The sequence below is a fragment of the Panthera uncia genome, chromosome E1 (assembly GCF_023721935.1).
Source record: "Panthera uncia isolate 11264 chromosome E1, Puncia_PCG_1.0, whole genome shotgun sequence".
Lineage (NCBI taxonomy): Eukaryota > Metazoa > Chordata > Mammalia > Carnivora > Felidae > Panthera > Panthera uncia.
Window position 1 is genome coordinate 8,930,844 of NC_064814.1, and position 10,711 is coordinate 8,941,554.

At 41.9% G+C, this 10,711-nt stretch overlaps 1 protein-coding gene and 1 non-coding gene across 2 annotated transcripts in view; both read right to left on the minus strand.

Annotated features, from left to right (window-relative positions):
• The window catches only part of NPEPPS (aminopeptidase puromycin sensitive), a 96,007-nt gene extending 92,039 nt beyond the window's left edge, over positions 1–3,968 (minus strand). Inside the window, exon 1 of the mRNA XM_049637485.1 lies at positions 3,892–3,968. Within this exon, the coding sequence (XP_049493442.1) occupies positions 3,892–3,953 (62 nt within the window). The 5' untranslated portion in view covers positions 3,954–3,968. The remainder of the gene's footprint in view (positions 1–3,891) is intronic.
• LOC125927732 (small nucleolar RNA SNORA31) lies at positions 2,734–2,857 on the minus strand. Its single transcript, XR_007459419.1, has one exon. It is a non-coding gene; the product is annotated as a small nucleolar RNA SNORA31 (small nucleolar RNA).
• Positions 3,969–10,711: the final 6,743 nt, after the last annotated feature.

The following is a 10,711-nucleotide window of genomic DNA, read 5'->3' on the forward strand; positions in this document are numbered from 1 at the left end:
CCGGGCGCGCCCCCGCCGCTGTGCGCGCGCGCGCCGGGGCAGGGGGCGGAGCGGCGAGGGCGCGGCCGGCTGGGCGAGAGGGTGCGGGGTCGCGGGCGCGTGCTGGGGGCGGAAGGCGGCTCCCCGCGCTGCACCTGTCGGCGCCACTGGGGAGAGCCGGATCGTCGCGAGCCGAAAGGAGCCCAGAAGGGTTGGAGAAGCGGAGGGAAAGCCGCGTGAGGACCCCCCCCACACACACACACCCCACCCCCAGCTACATTTGGAAGTTGAAGTCTGTGCAATTGGCTGGTACATCAGGGTAAAATGTTAAAATATCAATTCAGAGCAAAACCCCAAACTGGATTTTTACCTCCAGATCAGCGGAAAGCCCTGACTGGAGGCTATTTGGCAGTACTTATTCCTGTTATTTTAAACAACTTGAAGGGATGATTATGAAAAAAAAATTGCCAGAAAACTTTTAATAATCCAGGTTACTTAAACCAATGCCATTTGGACCTTTGAGGGAGTGATTTCAAAAGTTAGGAAGATTTTCGTTTCCGTGATTTAATGTTCACAGTAAGATATGTTTTTCATCTTTTTTCCGTTTTCATCTTTGTTTCTTCTTTTTTAAACTAAAAGACCCTTTGCCAGTTGTGTCCTCTTTAAAGTTAAACTAGCTGTGGTTCCCTCAATAGATAGTAGTTCTGTAGATATCTCACAAATCGGGGTTATATATATTTTAATAGAAATGTATATTAATCATATATAAATATGTATTTATACATATATATAAATATGTATTTTTAAAGTGTCAAGGACAAAGAGATTCATCCGTAATCCTCACATTCCTTTATAGAACCTTCTCATGTAATACCCCTTGATTTCCAAACTCAAATGCTGAATGACCTACGGACCAGCACTGTACAATGGAAATATATTGGAGCCAACTAAGTAACTTTAAATTTTCTAGTAGCACATCAGAGAACGAAAGGGAAACAACGGAGATTGACACATCTTATTTAACCCAACATATCCAAAATATTTCCACATGTAATCATATAAAAAATAATGAGATTTTATTTCTCCGTACTGAAGCTCTGAAATCCAGTGTATATTTTACATTCAGAGAACATCTCAGTGCCGGCTAGCCACATTTATAGTGCTCAATTGCCCCGTGAGACCAGGGGCCGTTGTCTTGGGCACTGGGCCTGCCCTCTTGTTCTCTAAATCCTGCATAACTTTTAGGACAGACTGAAAGCAATCCTTTCAAACTGAGATGTGAGATGAGGCCTTTTGTTACATGCAGGACTCTCTGTGACCACTTCTAGGTCATAGAAATAATAATAGTAATAACTTAGTTATATGCTAATAATCTAACTAGTCACTGAATAATAATGTATGGAATGCTTACTACACACTTTTCACATATTAATTCGTTTAATCCTTTCAACAGCCTGTTTAGGTGGACCCCATTTTTCCCATCTTACAGATGAGAAAACAGACACACATAGATTCAGTGACTTGTCATACAGCTAATAAATGGCAGAATTGGCATCAGAACACAGCCATTTTTATTTCTCTCCTGAAAAATTTTGCGGCAGCTTCCCTATTTCTCTAACTCTTCAGTTTTGTTTTATTCCAGTCCGTCTGTATCTCTGCTTCTTAAAAAGTTATTCTCATTTTGTGAGTACCCATAAAACTCCCTCTTGTATGTTAAAGCAAATTTTATTTATAACCATTTAAGGCTCTCCATGAACTGTCCTTAGATTTGTTTTTTTCTCACCCTGTAACATAGATTCTCCAGTCTTAGCAAGCTAACCTGTTTACTATTTGGCCCTGATAGTTTGCTCATTCTCTCTTCTCTACCATTGCCATGTGTTATTGCTGGAAAGACCTCCTTATCCTCTTTGCCCAACCCATGCTTCTTCCTTCAAACCTCACCTTTTCCAGAAAGCTCTCATTGACTAACTCCACTCAACTCTAACCCCTTTCCTGTCAGCTCCCAAGTACTGGCTTTTGCTGATTTGTTTGTATTTCGTCTGTTGTTCTGTAATCATATTTTTAATTTGTTTATATGGATATCTTTTCAAGATGTACTTCTAATTCCTTCATAACTGTAGGTATTGAGCCCTGAACAAATACATCTCAATTGTTATTGACCCAACTAACCGATTGATCAAGAGAGAATATTTTATCCAGTCTGTAGCCTTTCCTTTTCGTACAAGACGTATGCCCTATAGAGAAACTTTGTGAACCTAAGACTAGAAGCAACCTTTTTTTTTTTTTTAAATAAAATCACAGAAGCAATTAAAAAAAAAAAATCACCAGGGCCATAGACTTCATAGTAGCAGTAATTGTGACCCTGCTGAGGGAAAAGGGGAGAATCTTACCTGGCCCTCTCCCTAGTCCCATGACCCAGCAAGTTCCAATGTAGCAAGTCAGGAGTGAAGCCATACTTACTACCTATAAGTTGGGATTGGGGAATGGAAGGTTGAATTGGGGTATGGGCACACAGTTCTCATAAATAAGACTGGCTAACAATCTAATATGCTCCAGGCAGGCCTCTCTGGAATAACTGAAATGAAGAACACGAGGGCTCTTGGAAATTCATTTCTCTCCACGATGCTTCAGAAGGAATGGGGCGGGGTGGGGGGGTGGGAGATTCAGTAATGTCTCAAGGTCATTAGCCTTACTTCTAGCAGATCTCTAGGCTTCTGTTTAAGGAAGCCCTTGAAAATCTAAATCCCCCCCCCCATTCCCCATTCAATCGTGGCTGCCACAATTAGACAGAAAGGGTGAGGACAATTTTTTTCTTACATCTGTAATGAGAACCTTAGCAGCAGACAATAACTGCTCCAGGTCTGTCAAATAGATGCATGAAAATCTAAATTTCAAAACCCATGCAAATCGTATACTTCAGTAAAAAGTTAAGAAAGAAAAACATAGGGGCATCTGGGTGGCTGAGTTGGTTAAGCCTCTGACTTTGGCTCAGGTCACAATCTCACAGTTCAAGACTTAGAACCCCGCTTTGGACTCTACTATCGGCAGGGAGCCTGCTTCAGATCCTCTGTCTCCCCCTCTCTCTGCCCCTCCTGCACTCGTTCTCTTTCTCTCTATCAAAATAAATAAACTTGAAAGAAAGAAAGAAAGAAAGAAAGAAAGAAAGAAAGAAAGAAAGAAAAAAACACCAAAGTTATTCTAGGGGCTCTTGGCTGACTCAGTCAGTAGAGCATGCAACTCTTGATCTTGGGGTCTTGAGTTTAAGCCCCACATTGGATGTAGAGATTACTTAAATAAGTACATAAACCTCAAAAAATAAATAAATGAAGTCATTCTAAGACATTTTTGTCCTTAGATTTTAGGCACTAGCCTGAGTCTGAGGACATAAGTCCCAGTCTTACCACTCACTTTGTCTATGGCCTGGAGCAAGTCTTACAATTTCCCTGCTTCAGTTTCCCCATTCGGAAAGGAGACAAGTGCATGATGAATGCTTTTCTCGAAGAAAAATATTATGTTACCTGTGGGTTAGGAATTTCTAAAAGAAGTCTATCATGTTCTTAATGTCAGTATGGTCTTCATAGCAGGAATGCTAGATAAAGAGCTGGGAGAAATGATATGTCGAACAAACGTAAACCATTGGAAAACATGTTTTAAAGCAAAGATAATATAAAGGAGTTGGGACAGGAAGCCAAAATATTCAGGGAGGAGGGAAACACATCCTGGCTGTGGAACATTGAAAGGGGAAGAGAAAGATGTGGAAGACTTTGGGAGACCATTACAAAACCCACGATATTAGATCGAAACTAAGCATAACTATTAATATGTAACCTCCCTGATGTAGAAATTAAAGCCTTCAATGTCACTTTCAAGCATGGAAATTATAATTCTAATTTCGCTATTATGAGTCTTAACCTGGGGAAGGTAGTGAGGGGGTTCCAAACACTAGGGACACAAAAAGAAAGAGAGCAATCCATGGGAGCTTGGATGCCATGAGATCCCAGCTTTGACTCTTTGTAACATAAAATGGCTGTTGGAATGACTGTTGGAAAAGTGGGGAGTACATCTACCCATCCTGTGTTTTTCATGAAAGTAAAGCAGATTAATTCCATATGCTTTTAAATGTATACTATACCAATGGATACTGTGTATAACAGGTGGTGTGTATGTTTGCATGTGTATATAAATACAGCTGAACTTTGAAAAAGGCAGGGATTGAGGCACAGACCCCTGTGCAGTTGAAGGTGCATGTAACTCTTTGACTCTGACTTAGCTACTAATAGCCTACTGTTGACTGGAAGCCTTACTGATATCAGTCGATTAACGTGTATTTTGTGTGTGTGTGTGTGTGTGTGTGTGTGTGTTTATTTAAGTTTATTTATTTTGATAGAAATGGCACAAGTTGGGGAGGGGCAGAGGGCAAGGGAGAGAGAGAGAATCCTAAGCAGGCTCTGCATGGTCAACGCAGAGGCCACTGCGGGGCTCAAACTCAAGAACCACGAGATCATGACCTGAGCCAAAGTCGACTGCTCAACCAACTGAGCCATCCAGGTGTGTGTGTGTGTGTGTGTGTGTGTGTGTGTGTGTTTAAGTTTATTTATTTTGAGAGACAGAGCATGTATAAGCAGGGGAGGACCAGGGAGAAGGAGAGACTGAATCCCAAGCAGGCTCCCCACCAACAGTGCAGAGCCTGATGTGGGGCTCCAGCTCACAAACCAGGAGATCATGACCTGAAGCCGAGGTCAAGAGGCAGATGCTTAACTGACTGAGCCACCCAGGTGCCCCTGTTGTTTTTTTTTTTTTAATTAATTTATTTATTTTAAGAGAGAGAGAGAGAGGGAGAGAGAATGAGTGGGGAAGGGGCAGAGAGAGAGGGGGAGAGAAAAAATCCTGAGCTGTTAGCACAATCCACACTGGCAGCACAAATCCTGATGTAGGGCTCGAACTCATGAACTGTGAGATCATGACCTGAGTCGAAACCAAGAGTCAAATGCTTAACCAACTGAGCCACCCAGACACCCCAATTAATATGTAATGTGTATGTTATATATGTATTACATACTGTATCCTTACAGTAAAGCTGAAGAAAGGAAAATGTTTTAAGAAAACCATAAGGAAGAGAAAATACATTTACAATACTGTATTTATGGGGGAAAAAAAATCCATGTATAAGTGGACCCTCACAGTTCAAACCTGTGTTGTTCAAGGGTCAGCTTTATATATATTTGGTGGCAATTTGACATTATTATATATACATCCAGATATGGCCAAAGAAGGGTCCTCAGAGTCAGAAGGAGTTTTATTTCTTTTGGTATCTTTCCATCAGGAAGTTGAAAAAGTCATACATTTCCACCTACCGTCCTTCTTTTCTAGCTCCTCCCAGCTTTTTTTTTTTTTCTTCAGTACTTCTGCTTCCTTTTCCCCAGCCACTACTCCAGGATTACTTACCAATCCCGAGTGACTGACAACTACAGGACTAAACCCAAGCCCTTTGTTGCTGATCTTCATACTGAGATGAGCCTTTCTGACTGTACTTTTAGGAGAGATTAGCCACCAGAGTCTCACAAGAAGATGAGTTAAGCAGGAACACCAACACCCTGTGCTGCAGGCGAGAATGCGTATGTCTGTGTCTGATGCGTAGGTCTCTGGAATGCTGCTGCAACATTTCTCATGGAATCCCGAGTCTTTAAAGGTTACAGTGTTCTGGAGCTGGCATGCTGGAATTGACTTAGCAATGTTGTTGCCTTGACCTCTCATCTAGAAAAATGAGTGATGGCTCAGCGGGAACCAGCCCGGTAGAGTAGCTGAGAGGATTAGAAGCCTCAGCAGCTTGGCAACAGTCAGATAGCCTCAGTTTCTCCACCCTTGGCTCTATTTCTGTTTGCTTTTTAAATCCCTGACAAAAAGAATGTACATCAGAGTTGGCCCTCACTCAGGACACTCAGTCAGTTGAGAGTCGGATTTCCACTCAGGTCATGATCTCATGGTTTGTGAGTTCAAGCCCCATATCCGGCTGCTTGGGACTCTCTGTCCCCCTCTCTCTCTGCCCCTCCCCAGCTCATGCTCTCTCTCTCTCTCTCTCTCTCTCTCTCTCTCTCTCTCCCTCCCCCCCCCCCCCCCAAATAAATAAACAATGGGGCGCCTAGGTGGCTCAGTTTGTTGAGCACCCATCTTCGGCTCAGGTCACGATCCCACAGTTTGTGGATTCGAGCCCCACGTCAGGCTCTGTGCTGTTGGCTCAGAGCCTGCTTTGGATTCTGTGTCTCCCTCTCTCTCTGCCCCTCCCCTACTCACACACACACTCTCTCTCTCTCTCAAAAATAAATAAACATTAATTTAGGGGCGCCTGGGTGGCTCAGTCGGTTAAGCGGCCGACTTCAGCTCAGGTCACGATCTCGCGGTCCGTGAGTTCGAGCCCCGTGTCGGGCTCTGGGCTGATGGCTCAGAGCCTGGAGCCTGCTTCCGATTCTGTGTCTCCCTCTCTCTCTGCCCCTTCCCCGTTCATGCTCTGTCTCTCTCTGTCTCAAAAATAAATAAAACGTTAAAAAAAATTTAAAAAAAAACATTAATTTAAAAAAGATTGCAATTCTAAAATGATAATAATAATAATAATAATAAAACATTAAAAAAAAAGGAATTGGTCTTCACTCAATACCTGATGCCATGCCTACCAAAGAGAATACTCTCAACCTCTTTCCAACCCTGAGTTAAGGGTGAGGTGAAAAAAGAGACCCAAGACATTTAGGCCTGCCAACCTGGCGGGATCACATCTTATGGAGTGAGATTTTATAGGAGCGATTTATCTTGGAGTTTAAATAAGTGAGGATGAAAAAAATCTGCTGCCAGCTTCCCTACAGAATTTGCATAGGAACCAAGATTAATAAACACTTAAAAAGTGTAGAGAGAGCTAGAAATTGGCTTGTGGCCTGCTTATGCACAGGACTGAGCTGAAAGTCATCTTGTCCCCAGTAAACAAGTAATTCCAGAGCTGAAGAAAAACTGTAAATTATGCATCTAGGTCCCTTTCATTTTCAGATATTCTGTATTTTCTGGGAAAATGGTCTCAGTATGGAGGCTAGCCTTTGGGATATGGTGCCTTTCCCCCCCCCCCAAATAAATCTATATGGTAACATCTCTGTATTGTGAATTGACTCAGTAAGAAACCAAAGAGACAAAAAGCATTCAAACTGCTCACATTCTTTCGTCCTAGGAAGCCGTACCAGCCGATTTCTAGATATGATCTATTTTAGCTCAAAGTGCGATCACACTGTATAAAATATACATTCACTGAGAATGAGACCTAGCACAGATCACAGATACCCCAGGGACCTGACATCAGGAATTAGGACAGGCCAAAAGAAAAAAAAAAAAAAAAAAAAAAAGACAAAACTCTTTAGGCAGCAAGGCACAATTCAAACATTCAAGAGAGATTTGTATTTTTGCCGCCCCAAAACATGCATTAACTATGAAGTGGAGACCACAGTTTTAGGAGCTCTGCATCAGGAAACCTGAATTCTTGCTGTGCCCTATCCTGATGGGTCTCAGTGACAAGAGATGCCAGAATGTGGCATCTTTGTTTAGTCCTGTGTACTTTTGCTAGAGTGATTCATTACTGTCTTATCTCAATTTAAGAGGACATTAGTATATGGAGGGGAGGTAACAGGATCAAAGGAAATGAAGAGGTTGAGTGGAGAAAAAGGTGTCACTATTTCCTAGAAAATACTTTTCTTACTGTCTGAGGGGGTAAATTACTTTCTTTAATTTATAAACCCCTTTTCATTTTTTTCCCGGGAATGAGAATACTATGGCTCTATCCAGGTTAGGTTCAGACTTGAAGTTGACAAATGGCAGTCCTGAAAGCAGACGCAAGTTTCATTCTCCTAAACAAGGAAATCAAATGGTAAAATCTTTAAGAGCTTTGTTTTCCATAACTTCTCCCCTTTCATGGTAAAGGGAAAGAGAAACCCAATAAACCAAGTTACAAACACTAGGTTTCAAACTCAAATGTTAAGGCTAGGCAAAGTAAGTCAGAGATGAGTGCCTTTTGCTCTGTTCTTTTTTTCTTTAAGCTTGTTTTTATTATTATTACTTTTTTTGGTATAGGGGGCTTCAAATTCAAGGGGGTCAGAAACAGGACAGAGGTAGCGGCAGTAATTTGCCCAAGGTTAACTGCAAAGCAGTGATCAAAGCCGTGTTGAAAAGAATTCTGACTCTCAGTCCTGTCTCCTTTCCAAATATCCTCACCGTTGTGGGTAACTGTCAGAGGACAAGTGTTGAAATCTTAGGGAGACCACATGTCCTAGATTTTACAGGAAAAGTCCTGATTTCACATATTCTCTACTGTTGTTACAGCCATGTAGCTGTCCTAGAAATTCTAATATTCTGGCATTTGAGTTTAAAGAAAATGAAAGAATTGTGTGTCTGGGAGTCAAGGCAAAGAGGGTACATGATAGCTGGTGTCAGGCCGGGTAACAGGAAGGAGACAGAAAGATCTGATTGCTAGAATAACCAGGCAGCTCAAATGAGGGTAACAGAATCCTGTGCTGCAGAGCATCAGCTGATGCTGAAAAGAATGCTCTCCCGAAGAGTGTTAAAACAGACTCAGAGAAATATTGCTGTTTGCAACCCACCTCTGGAGTACTGGTACTCCAGACTCCATCAGAAGCAGGCTCTCCTCTTGGAAACATAGTATATGAGACATCTCTGACATAGTGTAAGTCTTTTTTTTTTTTAATTTTTATTTTAACATTTATTCATTTTTGAGAGACACAGCACAAGTTGGGGTGGGGCAGAGAGAGGGGGACACAGAATCTGAAGCAGGTTCCAGCCTCCGAGCTATCAACACAGAGCCCAATGCAGGGCCCAGACTCACAAACTGGGAGATCATAACCTGAGCCGAAGTCGGACAATTAACTGACTGAGCCACCCAGGCGCCCCTAATAGAAGCCTTATAAAGCAAAACAATGTGGGCAATCCTTTAGTAAAAGGGGTGCGGGAATAACCTCATTAGAAAAAAAAATACTTTCATGTGGGGATTTGGAAGTCTTTAAATCGCTTTACAAAGTCCGGTCTGTTCATTCCTTACTAGGAAAAGCAAACCTAGCAAGGGAAATGAGTTCTCTAGGTTTATAAACCCATATGGTAAATCCTAGGCACTTAGCCCCTACACAAACCGTAGAGTTCCAATATCAAGTGTATTTATTTAGTACAACCAATTCATTACCACTTAAAAAGATTGGAAATACATTTCAATGCTTTTCACCATATTTTTCAGTGTGACAGAGTAAAAAATCCAGGAGCACAAGAAAGGTTCAGGGGCAGCTGGCTGGCTCAGTCAGTGAAGCATGTGACTCTTGATCTCTGGGGCATGAGTTCCAGCCCCACATTGGGGGAAGAAATTACTTAAATCTTTAAAAAAGAAATGGTGGGGGGGGGGGTGACACCTGGGTGGCTCAGTCGGCTAAGCGTCTGACTTCAGTTCAGGTCATGATCTTACGGTTTTGGGTTCAAGCCCCGCGTCGGGCTCTGTGCTGACCACTCAGAGCCTGGAGCCTGCTTTGGGTTCTGTGTCTCCCTCTCTCTCTGCCCTTCGCCTGTTTGCGCTCTCTCTCTAAATAAATTAACTAACAACAACAACAAAAATAAAGTTGTGCCATTCCTTCAGATTAGATGAGAATAAATATTTAAAGAAAGAAAAGAAAAGAGAAAAGAAAAGAAGGGCGCCTGGGTGGTTCAGTCAGTTAAGCGTCTGACCTCAGCTCAGGTCATGGTCTCATGGTTTGCAAATTCAAGCCCCGCATAGGGCTCTCTGCTATCAGTGCAGAGCCCGCTTGGGATCCTCTGTCCCCCTCTCTGTCTGCCCCTCCCCTGCTTGTGCTCTCTCTATCTCAAAAATAAATAAACATTAAAAAGAAAGGTTCAGTTCTTCTTTTACCATAACCATCATTAACCTTGTAATTCCATGTACTAACCGCAAAGGCTCATCCCCCTCAGCCTGGTGGGGCCTCTTGTCCTGCAGAGAAGTAGCACTCAGCGTTGCTGGATGAAGTACGGGATGCCTAGTTAAATTTGATTTTCAGATAATACATAGCTTTTTAGTATAAATATGTCTCAAATATGTCATGAGACATGCTCATACTAAAAATATGCAATATTTGGAGGGAACGCTTCTATTAAAAACTGTTCATTGTTTTATCGGGAAGTCAAATTTAATTGAACATCCTATATTTTTATTTGCCGAATCTGGCAACCCCACCAAGTATCTACTTTCAGATTTTGAAGATGGCAGCCAATGGCTTTTGAACTGTTTGATTTTATAAAAGGGAATTTTAAAATAGCTTTGCATGTTTGCGAAAATCTTTTTCTTGAGAGTCAACTGGCATTCTGTCATGTTTACTTTTTTAGGCTATGAAACCCCCAGAAGGATTCTCTGTCTCCCCTTTAATTTTCCTGTACCCCAGGGTATTAACCTTAGTGCAAAACAGCATAGGTTAACATCAGCTGGCTCCATAAACCTTCGCTCGTCTCTTGAAACCTTTCAAATACTTTAAATACTTTTTTTTTTTGAGATTAAGTACCCATGTTTAAAATAGGGTGGTGATCGTGCCATATTTTATAAGAGAAATTGCTTTGAGAGTGATGTTGGCAGGATTATGTGGAAAAGCAGCCAAATGCTGATCTACCTCCCTGGGAAACCAGTGATGGTTTTTAACTTCCTTCTCTCACCGCTGTTACT